Source organism: Manis pentadactyla, chromosome 4 (assembly GCF_030020395.1).
Source record: "Manis pentadactyla isolate mManPen7 chromosome 4, mManPen7.hap1, whole genome shotgun sequence".
NCBI classification, from domain to species: domain Eukaryota; kingdom Metazoa; phylum Chordata; class Mammalia; order Pholidota; family Manidae; genus Manis; species Manis pentadactyla.
Genome location: NC_080022.1, coordinates 27,386,989 through 27,409,057, shown reverse-complemented (window position 1 = coordinate 27,409,057; position 22,069 = coordinate 27,386,989). Strand labels below are relative to the sequence as shown.

Sequence of the window (22,069 nt, the reverse complement as noted above, 5' to 3'; positions counted from 1 at the left end):
AACAAATCCTACCATTTGCAACAACATGGATGGAGCTAAAGGGTATTATACTCAGTGAAATAAGCCAGGTGGAAAAAGACAAGTATCAAATGATTTCCCTGATCTGTGGAGCATAAGAACAAAGCAAAAACTGAAGGAACAAAACAGCAGCAGAATCACAGAACCCAAGAATGGACTAACAGTTACCAAAGGGAAAGGGACTGGGGAGGGTGGGTGGGAAGGGAGGGAGAAGGGGGAAAAAGGGACATTATGTTTAGCACACATAATGTAGCGGTGGGGGGAGCACAGGGAAGGTAGTACAACACAGAGAAGACAAGTAGTAATTCTATAGCATCTTACTATGGTGATGGACAGTGACTGTAATGGGGTAGGTGGTGGGGACTTGATAATGGGGGGAGTCTAGTAACCATAATGTTGCTCATGTAATTGTACATTAATGATACCAAAAACAAAAACAAAAAAACCTCCAAGTTAAACAACTAATAAAAATGGATATGTGTTGAAAGGACATGCACAAGAATGTTCACTGAAGCACATTTGTAATTGTAAAAACTGGAAATAACCCAAATATGTCCATTAACAGTAGAATGGATAAATACAAATAAACTGTGTTTTATATTCATATGATGGACTAACTATAAAAACTACAAATATACAAACATGGATGAGTCTCACAAACATAATGTTGAGTGAAAGCCAAACACAAAAAGAGTATATAACATATGATTCCATTTATAAGAAGTTCAAAGACAGGTGCAACTAATCTATGGTGTTAGAAGTCAGAATAACAGTGGTTACCATTAATGGGGAATTGTAGTGACTGGTAGCCTGGAGTTCTGGTAATGTCCTGCTATGAGAACTGGGTATTAGTTACCCTGCTGTGATACTTTGTGAAAATTCACATAAGTACACATAAGATTCACATGAACACATAAGATTTCTATATGTATATTATACTCTTTACATTTAAAAAAAGGACAATAGTATCAATTTAGTGGAAAGGAAGGAGTTAAAAATACTAAGGACAGGATGAGGTATGGTAGCAGATTAGAACTGGACAAATATGACACGGTCCTTCTATACTCTCAGGGCACAGTGCAACTGGACCTTACCTGGGCTATCACTTGGCCCCCAGGAGGGAGAGTGAGGATCTTTAGAAGAATCTGCTTCTCTTACCTGCTAGCTTAATTGCCAGGCAGAGAGCCCCAGTGTCTAAGTGATATAATCAAAGGACAGCATGTAAGTGGAATTAACCCAAGGTTATAATCAAGGTATGAGACTGGAGAGAGGTATAACGTTACTGAGCCCAGGAAAGTCAAAATCCTCTGAGTATACACTGCCTTCCCCAAGTGTGCCTCATTCTACTCCCCAGACAAGCCAAAACATCAGAATCTCCCTTTAATGGAGGGAACCAAAAATGTGGGTAATTACCAAAAGCAGTTCTCCTTCAGAGTATCCTTATCTTCATCCAAGGGACATCAATTTAAGGCCCTAGAGATGCACAGATTGGAGGTAAACTAACCTCACTCTGTAAGAATTGAGTATCATGCCAGTGGATGGCTGTACCTTAGGTGTGTAGGTGTGTAGATACAGAGGGAAGAAGGTTTCAGAACAGAATCAGATCTACTCCATGCTCAAATAATATTAAGCAAGATCAGTATTAAACAATACTGATCAGCAGCCCAAAAATATTTCTAGAATAATCCAGAAAGATTTATCTTTTAGGTGGGATGACGAGAGAAGGCTTCCTGGAATAAGTAAATAGTACATTTAAACTGGGACTTCAAGGATGAAGAGAATTTTAAGGGCAAAGTGGAGGATAAGAAGAAGAATACTTAGATATTCTAGGCATGGGCAAATGATGTAAGTAAATTCAGAGACTGGAAAGCAGACAAGGCATGAGCATTTGGAGTATCTACTGTATGCCAGGCACTGTGTTAGATGCTGCTTTTTATATCATTAATTTGTGTGGCTCAGAAAGGTTAGGTAATTTGCCTAAGCCAGGAAACTGGCACAGCCAGGATTAAAATCCAGTTCTATCTAATTCCAGAACAAGTGATCTTTCTGGTATGTGCAGCAAAGGGAACAAAACGAGGTAAAGCTGAAAAGGTGAAACTAAGTTCAGGGCCCTAAAAAACTTTTATTTTGTGAATGGGGACCAATGAAGGTATTTTGAGAGTACAGTCACAAAAAAAGTCTCATTCAGTAACCTGTATAAGAAAGATTTAAGAAGAAACGTTAGAACAAAGTTGAGCAGGGAATATTATCTTAAGATTGTAAGAAAGAACAATGGAGGTGAAGCAGAGAGAAGACAGACTGTCTCCAAAGTCTGGATAAAGGTAGCCAGAAGCAACTGTCATTCAAAACAGAAGAGGGAAGTAAAGAGAAGGGCTTAGTGGTACACAGAGGAGCAGAAGACAAGCTACTAAAGAGATGATCCACCAAAACACTTCATAAAGACAGAGGCTACATCTGTTTTAGTCACCAATGTATTCAGGATTTAGCACAGTATTTCATACATACTAGGTGATCAACCAACTCTTACAGAAATATGGGAAAGAAGTCAAAAGGAGAGATGGGATCTACAGAGAGGTCAAGGGTTGGATTGAGATTTTAATAGTACATCAAAATATATAAGAACAATAGGTGATGAATAAAGCAACTAAAATGGATGAGAATTTAACTAGAATGTGAAGACAGAAAGGGGTCAGAGTACAGAAATCTGGAAAATACCAGGCATTCCTGGTAATGACAAAAATCCAGACAGGAGAGAATATCAAAAAATTAAGAGAACTGAGAAAGGTCACTGGTGACCCTCTGCAAAGGAGGTTTAGAGAAAAGATAGAAGTAAAATAGATGAAGAGGTGAACAAGTAAGTGGCTGGTGAGGAAGTAGGTATACAAAACACAGAGAACTCATTCAGAGAGTTTGAAGAAAAACAAAAGCTAAAGGAGATGGCATGACTGTGGTAATGTGCTCTAGGACGGGGAATCTGAAGATATTTGAGGATTAAAGGATATGAAGTCCAAAAGGCAGCAGGATGGGATGGTAAGAGCTCACATGGGGTGAGCAAGGACACCTCTTCCTTTGAAGGAGGAGAGGTGAAGAACGAAAACAATAAGAGGAAACTACTGAGCCAGAGAGAAATATGTATTCATTCCTATTCTTAAAAAAGAGGAAGAGGAAACTTTTCGAAAAGTCTAAGTCATTCCCAAGAAACAGAACACTAACAGAACCATCACAAAATTCCTACATGGGTGTGCTTGCACAATATCCCAATAGACAATGCATTTCTAAGGACAGGAATCCAGACTACCCCCATCTCTATATTTGGACATCTTAGCCTGCAATAAAGACTGGCGCATGGAGGACCCCAATAAATGTTAATGGGTGGGGATTGTGAGCATGTAAGCAGGACCTGGGAAAGTCAACGGCCCATACAGGCTGATTGTTTCTCCTATAAGATGAGCAGTGACATTAAGGAACAGCTCTGCCTAAGGCTAAGAATCCACACAGGAGATTCCAGGGAGCTACCCCCAAAAAAGTCCTATCACGGCTATCACTGCCCCAAGAGAACTGTACCATATACTGGTGTCTTCCCTGGCAGGATGACGATTATGAGCTGCAGCCCTGAGTAGGTGTTCTTGAGATGCCGGAACATGGGCTCCACGCTGTCTGCCCCCTGCGCATATTTGCAGAAGCAAGGCTGGCCCTGGATGGGCATCCCTGCATCCTTGGAAATCTTCCGCAGCTGGTCCGTGAAGTTCCTGCAACACAAGTATGGTCATGACAGGAGGCATTAAGTCCCACTTCAGCATCTCTAACCAGATACTTCCACCGCAGCTGCCAAGCATTATGATAGGCACTGAGAGATTAGAAGAAGAATGAGACACCATCATCTAGTGTAAAAAATACATTTATAACTGTGCAGAACAAAACAGCTTGCCAAATGTCCAATGGTGTAAGCAGAGAGCTGAGGAACACCAGAGAAGGGACCTGTGGGAATTCTCAGTGTCCCCACTTTATCCCAAACAGCTGCTTCTTATGCTTTCTTATAAAGTCATTAGCAATAGGCAGATGCACAAGAGGGGGGGCCTCTTTGCTCAAATTAAAAAAAGGTTCCAACAGTGATCATAGCACAGGAGGTGCTGAGTAAAAATGAGCTCCACTTCACCTCCTACTGGTTCTTTGAAGCCTAAGAGCAAATAATTAAAAAGCTTCTTTCCTTTGGCTTTACAGTTTTACACTAGGAAAGGAAGACAAAGTTGGAAGAGTATATACATGGAATAGATTTTAAAAATCAAGCTACAAAAATATAATGATAGACTGAAATGAGCAGCAGGAAATTTAATTCGTGAAAATCCTGCTAAAAACAGACTAATAACAATAATGTAGAAATAGAGAATGAAAGCAATTGTTTAGAGGATATTGTATAGCATGTAAATATCACCATGATAGATTCAAAAGCCTATATAGTGATAACTACAACTATTTTCCCATATATTTAGTAAAATAAATGAAAGATAAATATGATATGATACTGTTACATAAAATTTAAAGTTTCTTACATACATGTAGGTATATGAATATACAAATTGGATAGGAAGGTAATTATAATTCATGACAGCTGCAGCTTTAGGAAGGAAAGGGACTAGGAGGATAAAGAAAAGCCAAATTTATCTGTAGTATTTTATTTACTTTTTTTAAAGGATAAAATAAATATGATAAAACTCTGGATGATGGATACATGGATGTTTGCCATATTATTTGATGGTTGTCTTTCTTTTTTTAATTCTTCAAAATAAATGTTAGAATTAAAAATATATAACCTAACATTATTTCATGTAAATAAGAGATGGGGCTCTGATACACTAACAGTATTTCTCTGTGCCTTGTATACAACTCCAGTGCAGCTACTTCGAAAACCAGTGTGTTACTAGGTTCCATTAATAAGTGGGTCTCTACTTCAAGAAAAGTGGTATTCCAGACCCAGGAATTCCACTCTTAGGAATTTACCCTAAGAATGCAGCAGCCCACTGACCCTGGTGTACAGGTAACAGTCTTACCTCCTGCATCTAGGGAGAACTGGGAGGAGGGGATGTCTGATGAACTGACTCCTTCCAACTCTGAGATTCTAGATTTATCAGTTCTATACCCTAAAATATCTACAACAATGGGTTGTTTCTCAAAAGAACTAGATAGAGGAAGAATATGGAATAAGATAACAGAACATAGAGAAAAGAACTATGAACAAGGTGACACAAAGGCAGAGAGCTGGGAGCCTTTCTGGTGTTGCTAAGGGCCAGCTCTCCAATGCTAGGCCAAGGCTAGGAGCAGCCTGCTCTAAATGGGGCTAAAATCCCAAACACCCAGGAAAGGGGACAAGAAGAACCCATTTAAAAGAAACCACAATTGTGATGGTGGTGGTTGTATATCTGTGAAGGGAGGAGTGGGGAGGAGGAGCAGGGCAGCCAGAGTCCCTGGAGTCACCAGGGGCTGATGTAGCTTATTATGAAAACCCCACAGCCAGCTGAACCCACCGGGACACACATCTCTGTTAGCCTCATCACTGCTCAAAGCGGTCAGCATCACCAACTCTTCCTCACCCCAGAGTGCACTGACCCCACTCCAGATCCAGAGAGGATAAAGAAGCCACCACTTCAAAAGACTACAAGAACTAGAGAACTATACACTTGAATGGGTGAATTTTGTGGTGTTTAAAATATATCTCAATAAAGCAGTTAAAAAAAAGACCACAGAACTATTCACAGAATAAAACAGTGATTTTTTTTCACTTACTCATTCACTAACTCAAGACCATTATTCCCTTAACTTGTTCCTTTTAACCATTTAGCTGTATCACTTTCTTCACTGATGTCATCTCCTCCCAGCCCCTCAGCCACTGGTGGCTCAGAGGCACTTAAAACTCATGTTCACCTAATTAAGGTCACTTAGATCTGACTTAACAAATTTTGTGCTCAGAGAACAGCTGAACTTTTGTTTCCAATTAGGAATATAAGCTACGAAGCCTCGGATGTGATTTGATGCCAGCTCTGGCACTTTCTTGATATGCAAACCTTGTACAAGTTATTTAACCTCTGAGCCTCAGTCTCCTGAAAATGGAAATACTACCACCTACTCACTGTGAAGATGAAATGAGAGAACATAATATTAGGTACAATGTTGGCACAAACATTAAGGTCATCACTACTACTATTTACTACCAATGTTTATCATTTTAACAATAAAATAATTCAGGCCTCCCTTAGGATATTCATACCCTGAAATCATCATCTCTCACATGGATACAGCTCCTTGTCAAGACTCCTGACCACAGATGGACAGAAACCAAACAGGCAGAAGTTTGAACCAGATAGCTCAGGGAGGCAGAGTCAAGAGAAAGAGCAGACTACACATCAAATCTTGGCCCCTTGTGGGCAGGGGAAGGTAGGCAGTTCTAGGGTACCTCCCACCCTTCCACCCATACACCCAATAACCCTCCTTACTTGAGCACCTCTTCTCGACACTGTTTTTGGGGTGCGAAGCAGGCGATGGCCCAGACTTTTATCTCAATCCCATTGTAGAACTGTTTGCCCCGCATGTCCCAGACACCCTGATTGGGTGTGGCAATGGCTCGGTTCTGGGGATAGGCAAAGGGGGCGCCCAGGTGAGCCTCAGTAGAGCCAAATGGGTAGGGGAGCAAAAGCCCCTGGCTATACAACCCAACCTCCCCCTCACATGCCCCAGAGATGATGTCTGGCCCTGACCCTGCTCACCCGGCCGCCGTACTGCAAGATGGGCGCCGGCAGCACTCGCCCCGTCACTTCCGTCATGTCATCCTTCACTTTGATCCCAAATTCCTGGATGTAAGGATCTAGGTTGTAGCTGGCATTCTTCATCTGCAAGTTAAAAAAGAGGGGGTTATCTCAGGAGAGCAGCAATATTAACAGTATTGCTTGGCAATACTTCTCACCCTCTGGGTCCTAAGGAGAAAGCCCTGAAGAGCAGCTGGTATTGGCAGGGAATAGCCCTATAAAGGGGGAAAAGTGGAAGATGAGGTACATGGGAGTGGAAAACACAGAAGAAATACAGGAGGGAAAAAGAGATAGGAAGCTAAGTAGCTACAGGATCAAGAAGCAAGAACAGTCCTTTGGGGGCCCAGGCAACAAATCCATATTTGTGTTCTCCGGAGGGTCCTGCCAAGGCAGCAGAGCATCTATGCTATCAGGGGCCCCAGTGACTGAGCACCCAATCACACATTCCTCAGGAGCCCCACTGACCAGGCGGCTGATCTCCTCCTGTCTGTCCGGGGCCGACCTAGCTGTAGCCTTTATCATGGTTGAAGTCTGGTTGTCAGTCAGCTTCTTAATGCAGCGCTGCCCAGCCACAATGTTGCAGACCTAAGAAACGAGGATAGGTAGCTCTGGTTGGAGTCCAGTCCACCTGTACTCAGAGCCCCACAGTAAGGGAAGAGAAATTGGCTGTCAGCACTGGCAAGGGAACTGCAAAATCCCTTGTGCACAGACGGGTATGTGAGAAAACACTCATGTAATTAAAAGGCAATATAGCTACTCTGTGATTAAGAACTTGAGATTCAGAACTAGATCTGGGTTCAGGTCTCTTATGTTAAATGGGGAGAACTGTAACAATCTCATAGGGTTGTTTAGTGAGTAAATAAAATAAAGCACTTAAAGGATTGAGTATGATTCTGGAACATACTAAACACTCAATAAATTGTAGCATAATTATTATTTACCAAAGGACCCAGTACAGAGCTCTTCTGAATATTAAAAAACTCAATACACACAAACTTGAATCCTAAGGTAGAAGGCATCTCTCCAATGGTGGGAGGCAGTCAGTTGCTCCATCCTGCAATTCACCACCAGAACTTGACTCTTGAGCCCAGCCTACAGATGATTATAGAGTCCCTGGACAACAGAAATCACTGTCTCTGTTGGCATAAGGAACACCCTGCTATGCAGTTCCTGTAATGGGCCCCACAGAGCATGATGGAGATCAGAAAACACTATCTAGGGATATACAGGACTTCCATTCCTCAAAATACTGTACTCAAGATGCCATGAACAGGAGGCCTTTGGTTGTCAAAGTAGAGAGAGCCAGTAGGTTTGGAAGACTTGAGTTTTGAGACCAGCTTTGCCATTTCTAAGTGATGTTACCTTGTGCAGGTCTCTTACCCACTCTGTTTCTTTAATTTCAGTCACAGAATAAAACACTAGCAGTCTCATGAAGTTGTTGTGAGAATTTAAACAAAAGGAAATGTGTAACTTACTCCCATTGAGCCAACAGTCTGTAAACATTGGTTCTCTTCCTAATTCTCAGAGTTCATGCTGAACATCAGTGGAGAAAACCAGGACACCACCACCTGCCCTTAAACCCTATCCCAAGGAATACTTAACAAATTAGTCAATTCACTTAATAAAAATCCAGGATTGTTAAAGATTTGTGAGACTGCTTTCTTGAAGGTACCTTAAAGATGTCACACTCTCTACAGGTGATTTCAGCTATAGAATCAATATTAGGAAAGAGACAAAAGCAGGGAAAAACTGGATGGGGGGAAATGGGAACCCCTGTGCACTGCTGGTGAAAATGTAAAATGGTGCAGCCTTCCGCATACTGCTGTAGAAAACAGGTGGTGATTCCTCAAAAAATTAAACATAGAATTAATTGCCACAGGATTCAGTAACTCTGCTTCTGGATAGGTACTCAAAAGGAACGAAAGCAGGGACTAGAACAAATAGTTGTACACCTACATTCACAGCAGCATTATTCACAATAGCTAAAAGGTGAAGCAACCTGAGTCCATCAGTGAATGAATGGATAAACAAAATGTGGTAGACACATACACTGGGATATCATTCAGTCTTAGAAAGGAAGGAAATTATGACAGAAGCTACAACACAGATGAACCTCAAAGACATTATGCTGAGTCTGGCCAATCAAAAGAGACCACATGTTATATAACTCAATATATAACAAATATCCAGAATAGACAAATCCACAGAGACAGAAGTAGATTAGTGGTTACACAGGGCTGGTAGAGGGTCAGGGAGAAGAAACATAAGTGACTGCTAATGGGCATGGGAGTTTTATTCTGGGGGTGACAGAAGTGTTTTAGAACCAAACAGTGATGATGGTTGAACAGCTTGGTGAATATGCTAAAAACAACTGAACTGAACATTTTAAGGTGAATTTTATGGTATGTGAATTATATCTAAGCTCTTAAAAAAGAAAAAATTCCACCTGGCTATGATAACCTACATGATTTGACTCTACACCTCTCTCCAAAATCATCCCCTACTATTTTTCCCCTCATAACGGCATAGTGGCCTTCCCTCTTCTCTCTCAAAAAGATCCAAGCTCCCTGCCGCTTTAGAACCTTTGTAGTTGGTTTTTACTTCTTGTCTGGAAGGCTCTTTCCTTCAGTTTTTACAAGGTTGCTTCTATCTCATAATTTGCAACTAAGCTCAAATATCTCCAAAAAGAGACCTTCCCTGACCACGTAACTAAAGTGGCTCTCTAACCCCCTCAACTCCTTCTAGCCCCTTAACCTGTTTTCTTTTCTTTTTTTTTTTATGTAACTTTTTAGTGAAATATAGTTGACATGCAATATTATACTGGTTGCAGATGTACAACGTAGTGATTTGCCAATTATCTACATTACTAAATGCTCACCATAAGTGCAGTTACCATCTGTCACCATTCAAAGTTATTATAATATTGTTGACTATATTCCCTATGCTGTACTTCCATCCCTGTGACTAATTTATTTTATAATTTGAAGTTTGTACCTCTTTATTATTCTTATATAGCTTACCACCATCTAAAACTATTTTATTTTTAAATTTATTGTCTATCTCCTTCCAGAATTAATGTACACTTCATGATAGCAGGTACCTTGTCTATCTTGTTAATCTCTATATTTCCAGCACCTAAAAGAGTATATGACACATAGTAGGGGCTCAATAAAAATTTCCTTAACAAACAACAGTAAAAATCATAATATAAGTCATGTAAATTATTCACCTTGGAAATTACTGTTCAAACAAAAGTAACATTAATTTGCTAACAAATCTCAGCTTGTGGTAAATATTACCTAAAGTCTATCTACTTAGCTGGAATTGTCCTTAAAGACTTCTGCTTACACCTCAGAGAACATATTGCCTTCATTCTACCTTCTGTGCATCAGCAGCTATTAATTAAGTCAGAGTTATTGGGTTTTGGGATCTCTTCTCCCTTTGTCCTAATTCCCTCTGTTTAGTTCTGAAAAGCGAGAAGCTCATATAAGGCTTAAGCTTTGGTCCTAGCTATCTGACTCCTGCTGCTGGAACAAAATAAGATGGTAGTTGAGGCTAGTGTTTTACTACTTTAATGTTCATATGAATCCTCTTTGGATTCTGTTAAAAGACAGATTCTGATTCAGTAGGTCTAGGTAGAACCCAGGATTCTGCATTTCAAACCAGCTCCCAGGTAGTACCTATGCTGTATAATACCACCAACCACACTTTGAGTAGCACTGGACTAGACAATGAAGCAGTCAGCAGAAGTTTTTCATTAGACATTTTGGTTAGCATACACCAAACAAAATATAACCCAATGGTTCCACATTTGTATTCTATGACTTAAATAGCATCATTATTCTTTCTCAATAGTAGGATTTCATAGGTCTGCCAAATGATAATACAACAAATCTTGGAGCTAAACCTTTTTTAAAAGGAATGTATTGATCATCGGGTAAATAAGATCCACAGTATAGGTAACATTCATCTCCATTTTCTGCAAAATAAGGTACACTTGGATCTCTAGGTCATTTAGGATCCCCAGCTTCACACAGGGAAAGAGAAATTAAGCAGACATTAGTCTGGGTATCTGAAATCTCTGTCCTGAAGGAATTGCTTACTTATTAAACATTAAAACAACTTTTATCTCTGCCTGGAAGTCCTGAAAGAACAGGGGACCAGGATAGGGGATAAGAAGAAAGAACTCAGTAGGCAAGAATAAGGCCTATATTTCATAGAATGACCTCCTACCTGTCAGAATGTCAATTTTCTAAACTTCAAAATGAGGATAAGAAGAACAGCCTGAGGATAAGAGTGCAGGTGCAATGTTGTTCCCAGCCCAGCCTCACCTCCAGGGGCAGGTAGGTATGCTTTTGTTCTTGGCCAACTTGCAGGCAGGGCAGGTGGGGATACTTGAGCTGAAGGTTATATTTCTGCTTGAAATACTGTGCCACTGTGCACTCTACAGTCTGTCCACTCTCCAGCTGCAAGGGAAACCTGTTTGGGGGAAGGAAAGGAGGTGTCATAGCCTAGCATTCAATCCCACCTCTCTAGACTTACAACCATGGAAAATTCTAGACTTGGCTTCATCCCTAATCGGCTTTGAGCACTGCCATTCATGTAAAAGCAGGCAATAAATAGAAGGCTCCAAGAGTGAAGCCAAAGCATTATGATTGACACACAAGGTGTGTGCAGGGGGGGGGTGGTAAGGAAGACAGTGTAGCACAGAGAAGACAAGTAGTGACTCTGTGGCATCTTACTATGCTGACAGATAGTGATTGCAATGGGGCGTGGCGGGGGGGCTTGATAATATGGGTGAATGTAGTAACCAAAATGTTTTTCATGTGAAACCTTCAGAAGAAAGTCTATCAATGATACCTTAATAAAAAATAAATAATTAATTTTTAAAAAAAGAGTGAAGCCAAAGATTTGAGAGGCAAGTTTCATGATGGTCAGGACCATACTGGACTCATCTACATTTCTAGTGTCGAGCATAAAGCTTGAAACACAGTAGGCACTCACAGTTCAGGAGAACCTGAGATCAAGAAGGTGGACACAATCAGTGACAGCTTCCCCAAGGTCTAACCCAGGAGCCCAGCTTTCTTTTTCAGGAGGAAGAATAAATTGAGAGAGATTCTATTATAGAACTGAGACAGGAGTCAGGGGAAGATACCTGCTCTACAGTAAAGGTCCAAGGGGGAAAGGTGGAGATCAAGAAATTTAAAATGGTAGGGAGAGTATCAATGGGTCTGGAAAAGTTGAGGGAGAGGAATGCCAAATTCCCACATTTGATAAAATAAAAAAATAACAACAACAAAAAAAATAGGGCTCATCCCCAGGGCCAGTGGCAGGAAAGGGAAGCAGGGGTCGGGAGAATAAAAGGAATATGTTGAAGTATCAGCCCTCTTCCACCAATGGTATAGTTTAGCAGCCCGGTCAACTTACGTCTGATGGCTGGCAGGGCGGCGGGTAACATTACATACACGGTATTTCCTCTTCATCTGCCCACAGTGGGTCACTTCCACCTTCAGGCCTGGGGTACACACACTGATCGTAAGGGTTATGAAAGGTTGTTCATGTGCCCAGGCTTAGCTTCTCCCCTGAACATATTCCACAGGGATTTCCTTTTAGGACCAAAGAGAAAGTAGTGCTGTTCCCTCCCCCACCTGACTGGGTCCTCACCCTTGATCTCCTTGGTGAAGCGAACGCGCTGGGAGTCAGTGAGGGGCTTGGGCTGCTCATCTATGTTCCGGATGTCCAGCACCTCACACATGAACTCAATCACTGGCTGTGCCTTGTAGAAGGCAGTGGCTGAGACTGTGGGGACAGGGTAGGTATAGCTCAGCTCAGCTTTGTCTTCCAGGATAAATGGAGGCACTGCTTTTTACACCCTCTTCCTTCTAGGGTACCGGGATGTGGGAGGAGTCCCAGGGCTGTAGGGATTAGTCTAGGAGTGTGGTTGCAGAGCTGGGAGGGATGAGGCTGGGAGAGTGGTTGTTGGACTCAGGGTGCCCCTGGCTCCACAGCTCTCCCCACTCACCATCAATGTTGAGCATCATCTTCCACATGGCAGGGCGCACAGACTGGTGAAAGCCGAACCAGACCTCGCGCCCACCCCCCAGCGGGTGGTAGTAGCCCTCAGGCGGTGAGAAGAAGGAGCGGCCCACAGGGGTGTACCTGGCAGGGACAGGCAGAGAACTGGTCCCTCGGGCACAGGCCCCCACCCTGTGAGGCATCCTGGGCACGGAGGAGCCCTGGCCTGGAAGGCAGGACACCAGGGCTTTAATTCCAGCTCTGATCCTTTACTAGTTGTGTGACTGACCTTGTGCAAGTCTCTACCCTCTCTCTGCCCTTCAGGGACAGATGGGATGAGGTCCAAAGACATCTAAAAGGGACAGGGCCAAGACTTTAAACCATCTAAATGTATATGCACACTTGCCTGGCATATGGTAGGGCTTCAAATAATTTTTTTATTTGAAAGAGCACAAAGTGAGATTTTACTATGTGCTCATTCCCCACCTCCCCGCACAGCAGTTCTGCCACCACTAGAAGCCCAGATACTAACTACACCCAGTACCTCATGGATGCCAGGTGCCTCATGGCCACATCCAGGGCTTGCACAGACTCCAAGGGAACAGGGATCTGGCCACTAACCAGGGCCTCATGCAGCATGCGCCAGCTCACAATGGCTAGCCACTTGATGGAGACCTTGAAGATTCGATCCTTCCCTTCCCCAGGGATTGTCACCTCAAAGTCAACCTTCAAGGAGAGAGAAAGGGGTGGAGGGTCACCAATGCTTTCCCACAGTCCAACACTGCTTGCTCTGCCCCAGCTTCCCCCGACCCAACAGATCTGCTAAGAATCTATTTGCTCCTTAAGCTGATAGGGGCTCACAATTAAGACTTCAGAGTAAATCCAGCCCCTTAGTCTCAAGCCACCTTGACTTAGTCTTTTTGACTTAGTGCTTCTGTCTCTCTCAACCATACCTAGCAGGAAGTCCTTTAGGTCCATTTTGAGTCTATGCTCAGTCTGTTTGGGAAAGGGACTGAGATATGGTAGGCTAAATTAACACCAGCACCTACCCACCCCTCACCCTAAACACACTTTCTCAGCACAAAAGAGGACAGGGATCTCTGGACTGCCAAATTCCAAACAGGCTTACATGAGTTCTGTCCCACCAAAGACTCCTAACACAGTTCTAGCCTAACTCCCAACCTTACCCGTTCGTTGCCAATGGGCAGTGCTGTGACAGTGTAAATGTTCTTCTTTCCATCATACACGGGCTTGCGATCACCAAAGATCTGAGGCTTGAAATGCTGGACCATGTACTCCACCACTTCCCTGTGGGGAATAGGAGTGGCCTGTGGAAGCTGAGAGACTACCGCTTCAAGCTTTTGGAAATAGCCTGAATATCCAGGCAATGTCCCATCTACTATATTCTCTCCAGCAGCTACTCTAATCTCATCTACTCCATGGCAGTGTTTCTCAAACTTCAACATTCATATGAATCCGGGTATCTTATTAAAATGCAGATTTTGATTCAGTAGGTCTAGAGCAAAGTCTGAAATTCTATATTTCTAACAAGCTGCCAGGTGATGCTTCTGGTCCTCAGATCACCAAGGCTCTAAAGGACCTGAAAGAGTGAGTGTGAATGCCTTCCGAGCAGAAGGGAGAAGGGCTTAATTGCAGGATCTATCAAGAATCAGGAAGAAGATTCAAGTTGCTATAATTCCCAAGCTGATAAGCAAAAAAAGTAGATGGGGAAGAGATCTGAATTGGAATAGGAATAAACTATGGAAGAAGAGCCTCTCCTATCCTTTTAAAGCTCTAAGTCCCACCACTCCATTTTCTCTCTATTATCATCGCTTTCTTGATTTCACTTCCTATCCTCTACCACTTAGATTCCAGAGTATTCATCAGTCCTTCAAAATCCCAGCCCATCAAACTATCTGACCTCTTCACTCTTGAACACTACTGGAAAAAAAGACTAAAAATGTACATTGGAAGCAACTATAAACACATGGTTTCAACCCCAATCAGGCTTCAGTACTATCCAGAAATCTTTTTCGTGTCCATCCCTAATCACTTCCATCCCTCATAGTCTGTATCAAACCTTCTCCACTACCCTCTAACTCCAGAACCCATTCCTACCTCTAATACCTCTGAAAAGAGGAAAGCACAGTAGGCACGGCCTACCTCAAGTCCCCAGACATATAAACAAACATATTATACATGCACACCCCTTTTCCTTTCTTTCCTTTCATACTTGAAATGTCTCTTCCTTATATAATTTTTAAACATATAAAAATATGTTCAATTTTACTCATTAGAGAAACACATTTTAAAATTAGACCAAGATATAATTCTCTACTTTTCAGAATGCCAAAGATCAAAAAATCCAATATACTAAATTGGTGTAGTATGGTACAAAAATTTATTTATATTTAATATTCAACACAGTTTAATTTTATATTGAAAGTTTAGACTCAACCTAAATGTTCCTCAATAGATTTCCTAAATAAGTTATAATACATCCATTCAATGGCATACCTATGGAGTTATGCAAAAGAATGAGGAAGATATGTATGTATTGGTATGTATGATTTTCTAAATACTGTTCAGAGGAAAAAAGCAAGGTGCAGAACAAGGTATACAGGACTCCACATCCTGTGCATTGAAAATAATGTTCTATATATACATATGGTTACATATGCATAGAAAAATATCTGGAAACATACTCAAGAGTGAACAAACAAATGCCTGTGGGGAAGGAAACTTAGGTGACTAGAGACCAGGGTAATAGACATTTTTCACTGTTAGTCTTTTTATAATATTTTAATCTTTTAAAAATTGTGCAGCTTTCAAATAATAATAAAATAAGAAATATTGCTTCTTCTAATCCCCCTATGTATCCCGTCATGTCCTCCTGCCTCAGCAAGGACATCCCACTCAGTCTTCCCCTCTTGGTCCTGTACCTTTAACCTCTGCTTTTCCACTAGTCCCTTCTCCTCAGTTTATAAACACATCTGTGTCTCATTCTTAAAAACTTTTCATTCATTCATTTCAACAAATACTGAAATGCTCTAGGCACTGTATTTGGCCCCTATAATACTCTCTAACCAATATATTCCCTCTCTCCCCCCACTTCACTGTCAAGCTATCTGGAAAAAGCTATCTGTTCTCACTACCCTTAACACATTACCTTCTACTTTCCTTAATTCCCTGTAGTCAGATTACTAGCCCAACTACTCTACTGAACTGCTCTGGCAAAAGGCATCAACTATCTCTTAACAGCCAAATCCAGTAGTACTTTTTGACATTTACCTTACTTGGAATCTCCTTCTCAGAACTTTCTTGAATTAGTTGATAACACGCCCTGCTAGTTTTTCTTGTACCTCTCTGGATCCTCTTTCAAGGTTTTGAGACTCAGGAAAGTGAAGATTCCTGGACAAGGTGACTCAGACATGCATCACTTACCGGTTGACTCTGCGAGGACACTTATCCGGCTTGATATCCACCTCGTAGTGGTAGACGTCAATCTTCGGGATGTCCACCTCAAAGTAATTGGCCAGGAGCTTGATTGGTTTCCCCACAGTGCCAATGCCAGGCCGGCGAGGTGCCTGGAACACCTGCTGCAGGGGGGGCAGGTAGGCGCCCGCAGCTACAAGACAAGAGGCTGGTGAGGGTAGAGTCTGGCAATCTCCTTACTGCTCTGATTAGAGAAGGCACAAGGCCTCCCAGAACAGAAGCAGGACAGTGCAGGGGAAGCTGCTTTCCTGCCTACCCAAACCAACTGAGGGCTTCCACTGGCTCACACAACCCAGGCCCCTTTCTTTTTAAACCTCTTTCCAGTCAGAAAAATTACCCTTGTAGTCTATCTTAGATTCATCAAGTGAATACACAGTAAGTTCTTAATATGAGTTAAGTAGAAGGGCAAAATCTGGTCCCCAGTAACAAAAGTGTTTTCCTTCTACTGGATTAAGACACCTGCCTCCACTAGGTATCTAGCAGCCCTTTTCTCTGCCAGCCAGATGCTCACTTCATTCATTACCATCTTGAACACGAAATAGCATCATCTTAATGCTCCCCTGCAATGTAAGCAGGAGGAAGATCCAAAGAAGGCCAGGTTGGCTGGGGAAAAGGAGAGGAAGCAGTGTCTGAGAAAGGATTAAGGTAACTGAATGGCTGTGGTTGGAGAGATAAGACATGGAGAAAAGGCTACAGGGATAGAGTTTGGAGACTAAGGAAAAGAGAGAGGTTCAAACTGGAGGAAAGACTAGTACTGGAGGTTCCGGTAGGAAAAGGCTTGAATTAGGAAGGAAGGAAGGCTGGAGTTAGGGGCTCAGTCAAGATCGGTTAGAATTGGGAGCTTGGGCAAGATGCAAGCTGCAACTGGGGAGACAATGGGAAAAAAATGTTTTCAAAAGAAGAAAAAACTAGGGAATGGAGACAGGCCAACTATGGGAGACTGAGGCTGTAGCAGAGTACTTGGGGAGGAGAGTCATCCATTAGCATGCTAGAGGAGGAAGAGAGTGCACTGGCTCTGGGCTGGGGAATACAAGACTCTCCACCGCCCACAGCTCCTTCCACACCGAGGGCTCAGAGAGGACCAGAAGGGATTAATTCCAAGACAAAGGGGACCCTTGGGAAAGGGGTAGGGCAGAGCCAGCTCTCACTACTTTTTCGTCTCTTACCATCACAGCCCTGATTGCTGTCCCTGGTTTTATTTTTCTAGCTTGAGGGAAAAGGAAGGAAAAAGGGAAACTGCCTAAGAGAAGCCTTTGTCCACAGCCACTATTGTCCTTGCCAGTAAAGGACCAGCCCAGGTGGGAGGAGAGAGGGATAAACCACCCCAGAACCTCCCATCACCAGGGCTCCTTTTTCATAGTCTGCCAGTCTGGGGGGATGGGGCATATCCTTAGCTGGGGGGTCAGCAAGAGGTCAGAACCATTCAAGGGAAGGGCTTGCTTCCCAGAGCTGAGCTGCTGTGTCTCCTAACCACCTGTCAAGCTCAGCCTCACTCCACAGATAGGGAAATGCCGACAGGGAAACGGAGGCCAGCCTGGGGGAAAGGCCTTTAGGGACTCAGCTACATGGGGGGAAGTGAGAGCCTACCTACCAGCATCTGGTCGCCTCCCCCAGAAAGAGCTGGACAGACATTGCACACAAGACATAGACAGACACACACAGATCAGAACACACAACAAGACCTAGAGAGTTTGCTTTCATACACATACTCCTTACTGCCCTAGATTGTGAATTCTTCAAAGGCAAGGACTTTATCTGCCTTGGTCACTGCTGAATCCCCAGTGCTTGGCATACAGGTGTTCAATGTACAGATATTAAACGAATGCACAAACAGATCCAGACACACCACAAAGAACATGCAAGCCTACACAGCAAACAAAAACATAACACCTACAAATGCTCAGAAATTATAAGCCCTGCACAGGACAAACATGCACCCTGGTGGAAGGAGATGTTAAGAAACGGGCTTCTCCTCCCTAAGTTCTTACATTCCATTCACCTCTTTAGCCTCCCAGGCTGAATAATTGTTTGGAGCCTTGGGAGAAAGACATACCCTAGACTTGGGAGCTGGTTAGAAATGATGGGGGACACTGGCCTCAAAGCCTTCTCTTCCCTAGACATAGGACTACACAGCAGACTTAGCCTTCGGCACCCTGCACTCTAAGGAGGCATTGGGAAAACTGGAGAACCCCCACCCTCCCCTTCAGCCAAACTAGGGAAGGCAAGAGGAAAGGAGAGCCTTCTCCTATCCCATCCCCCTGCAAGACTTACAGCTGTACAAAGTGCCCCCCTTACTCCACCCTACCCCCAGCTTTTTAGTCTGAGAAAGGGAGACACTTCCCTTCAGACCCAGACAGGGACAGACGGCCACTTTGTGATGCAGATGAGGGCCCCAGCACAGAGGACAAAGCTTGGGCCTTGGGGGAAAGGGGCGGGGCCCTTGCCTGCAGACAAAAGCAAGGAGGGAGGGGCCATGAGAAGGACACTCCCCCTCCCCCATCCCCAACTAGCCCTGAGAAGGAAAAGTAACAGAGCTGAAAGGCCTGGCTCAAGGATTCCCCGCAGTTCTGAGGCCCACATACCTCCCGAGGAGCCAGACTGCCTATTCAAAAGACAAACTCAAGGCTGGGTTAGCTGTCCGGTAAGCAAAGACTAAGAGACCAGTCTTTCCAAAAAGAATTTGTCCACACGTGAGTATACACAAATTATTAAACATCCACGTATGTACTTAACCATTTATTAACCATTTATGTTCACACTGGAATGTGATTCAATTCAATGAAAAAACATATACTCTGTGCCAGGGCTTAAATACTCGCTGGTTCTACAGATGACTCAGACATTACCTCTACCCTCGGAGTTGGGGGTGCTCCCAGTCCAATATAAGTGCTTGCAACACACTTGTACATAGAAGGCACACCTGGACGTAAGCCCACTGAAGCCAGCCACAATACCCTAGTTTGGTGCATTGCTTTCCTCCAACTTCCAAGTGAATGGTAAGGTCCTAGGAAGGAGGTGTTATAGGGTACCTGCATTGTTTCCAGAATGAATTTCAATTACATCCTTTGATGAGGCAAAAGCCTGTCCCACTAGGCTACAGGCAACTCTATAGATATCAGGCTCTAGTGCTTTCCTAGAAGCTTATTTCTTGTAACAAACAAAAAGTCAGTTTTTTCATCACTTCAAAGCCCATTAGGAATTCATCAGAATAAAATTCATAGTAGTCTGGTAGGGGTGCCAGCTCTCAGACCTCTGTGACCTACTCCTACTCTAGTCCACAGGTGGCTGCAAATAATCTCCAGCCTAAAAAATGGAACAGAGAGAGGGGCCTGAGTGAAGGAGGAAGTAGTTTGCTGAAGTCAGTTGCTCCCTGCACTCTACCTTAAGAGCTACACAGCCTTTACAAGGTCATTTTTGTTTTGCAGAAAGTAGTCACTAAGTACTTATGGATCACCAAATACATGACTTGAATAAACTGGTAGGGGCTATTTCCTGGAGGGAGTTAGATGTGGTATAAAAGACAAAGGTTCTTCCACCAGAAATGAAATTCATGTCCTCCATGGAAATCCTATTCCCATGCCCAGGTCAAACAAAAGAAAGTGGTGAGACAAGACCTAAAGGATTCCCAGATCCAGACTGCTCCTCCCATCAAAGGGTAAGAGACCTAAGACACAAGAGATGCCACCATCTCTCAGTCCATGCAGGGGACTCGGTTCTTCCTGGCAGCCCTGCCTCAGTTTCTCCTCTGTTCTTATCTCCTTTCCTCCTGATTGATTACCTGTGAAGAAGGAGAAGTTAAGGACTCACCAGGGTGAAGGCTATAAATTTCCTCCCCCCAAAATAACTTATTTGTGACAAAAGGCTAGCTTGGTAACTTTGGGTTTAATGGCATGGCCCTAACAGTTTCTGGGGAGTAGAGAGAGAAAGAAGATACCCAGTGGAGGGAAAAAAGCCATAAAAAAATTAAGGCATGGAAAGAAATTAGACTGTCACTTCAGAGGCATTTCAATGGAAAGATCATTATCCTTGGATTGTAAGATCCCATCTTTACTCAGTATTGGGCCAGAAACGTGTAAACCAGGCAGAAAACCCCTTCCAGGTAAACCTGGTTCTGGCCTTGGTCTCTCAATAACCGACACCTTTTCTGGGGCCTCCCCCTTCAGGGAGGAACCATCCCAGAACATTGCCTTGGTTCCAGTCTTTCCCCATCCCAGTGTCGGAATAAGGCACTTTGGCAGTTTCTCTAAAACCATTCTTAGCAAATTGTGACTGACTGAGGGTTTTCAAGGCCAAGAGTAATAGCCCCCAGGATGGGAAAGAGGACCACTTCCATTGCGCTCTGCCAGCATAACCTTAGAGAGAATGCACCCCATCAGGGGCACTTTTCAAGCCAAAGCCGGCGAGTTAGGGTTTGGGGCGAGGGGAGGGTGGGGATGTATTGGGGGCAGCCACGCCCCCACCACATTGGGCAGCCCCTTCCAGCTGCCACCTCCGCGCATGCTCGGACGCCTCCGCTCCAGCTCCCCAGACTCAAGGGGGGGAATCCCAGGCTGGATCCCCACCCACCGTCCCCTGACCCTCGCCCCCGCGTCAGGCCCGGCTGGGGCGGAGCTCACAGCCCAGCTCTGGCGCCTTCTCCCATGAGACACTAGCCCAGCCCAGCCCAGCGGAGCCCGCGCCCCCCGCATGCTGCAGCTCTGGACCCATCTGTGCCGACCCCCTCCTCTCCAGGACACCTGGAGTCCGCCCCCTGCCACCTGCCGGGCCTCTCCCTAGGCCTCCCGGGATCTCCGGGAGTCCTTACGTGCATTCAGGCCCTTCTTCCATGTTAGTTTCCACCTCCAGAAGTGCATACAGCCTTCTTTGATAAACGGCCCCCGTCTCAGGGCTCCCTTCACAAGGTTTCCCCCGGAACTGCCTACAGTTCCCTTCAAACTGGGCCCCCCATCCCATAAGAACCCCACTCTCACTCAGGAACCCTTCCCTCACTCGGAAATCCTGCTCTTCACGCGGGATTCTCAGGGTCCTTGGAGCACGCACAGTCTCCACTCCCGGGGGCCCTTACCTGCTCCCGAGGGTCCCGCTTCCATCCCATATACCCGTGCAGAGGTCAGGCGGCCCGGAGACTGTGGAGTCCAGCGTGAGGGGCCTAGGTACCCCGCACCTTAGCTGCTAGGGCTCCCGGGCCGGGCTCGGCTCCACCACCAAGCCCGGCCGCTCGCGCCGCTGCCCCCGCAGCCTCCGTTGCCGCCGCCGCCGCGGAGCCTGCAGCAGCTCCCCCAGCGAGCGCCCGGCCAGCTGCCAGTGCGCAGGCGCGACCGCCAGGCCCAGGGGGCGGACGGGAGCGAGTCAAGCGGGGCGCTCCGACGGCAACAAAGGCCAATGGAGAGGGGCGGGGGCACGGGGGACCCGAGGCAGCGGCCCCTGGCGGTCACCCGTCGCCATGCAGCCCGGCAGGAGGGCTCCGGTAGAGGCGCCGCGGAACCGCGCAGTGGCGTAAATGGGGCAGGGCGGGGGGGCACCCCCCGCAGCAGGCTCCGGCCCTGTGTGTTTTCCGCAAACGGATCCCTCCAAGCCTACACACAGCCCCCCACCTCTTCGCACAAAGCCACGCGCATATTAGAGGAACCCCACCTAGTTCCCAGGTCCCCCTCACATACTCCGAGCGCCCCATCACCCTGGAACCCTGCCTCCCACCTCTCCTCCCAATCACCCTCATCCTTCAAGCCTTGGCTGCAAAGCGT

At 44.7% G+C, this 22,069-nt stretch overlaps 1 protein-coding gene across 6 annotated transcripts in view; it reads right to left on the bottom strand.

The window, feature by feature from the left end:
• AGO1 (argonaute RISC component 1) overlaps positions 1-21,667 on the bottom strand; it is a 35,225-nt gene extending 13,558 nt beyond the window's left edge. The window contains exons 1-12 of one of the 6 annotated variants that reach the window (XM_036911915.2): positions 21,391-21,667; positions 16,275-16,458; positions 14,018-14,138; positions 13,375-13,556; positions 12,838-12,974; positions 12,480-12,614; positions 12,243-12,330; positions 11,147-11,294; positions 7,281-7,400; positions 6,768-6,899; positions 6,507-6,640; positions 3,583-3,767 (exon numbers count right to left, since the gene is read on the bottom strand). In XM_036911915.2, the coding sequence (XP_036767810.1) occupies positions 3,583-3,767; positions 6,507-6,640; positions 6,768-6,899; positions 7,281-7,400; positions 11,147-11,294; positions 12,243-12,330; positions 12,480-12,614; positions 12,838-12,974; positions 13,375-13,556; positions 14,018-14,138; positions 16,275-16,458; positions 21,391-21,415 (1,591 nt within the window). In that variant the 5' untranslated portion in view covers positions 21,416-21,667. Of the gene's footprint in view, positions 1-3,582; positions 3,768-6,506; positions 6,641-6,767; positions 6,900-7,280; positions 7,401-11,146; positions 11,295-12,242; positions 12,331-12,479; positions 12,615-12,837; positions 13,057-13,374; positions 13,557-14,017; positions 14,139-16,274; positions 16,459-21,390 lie in introns of those variants that run through there. The other 5 variants (XM_036911918.2, XM_057499998.1, XM_036911919.2 and 2 more) reach the window with 5 other exon arrangements.
• Between the last annotated feature and the right edge of the window lie 402 nt (positions 21,668-22,069).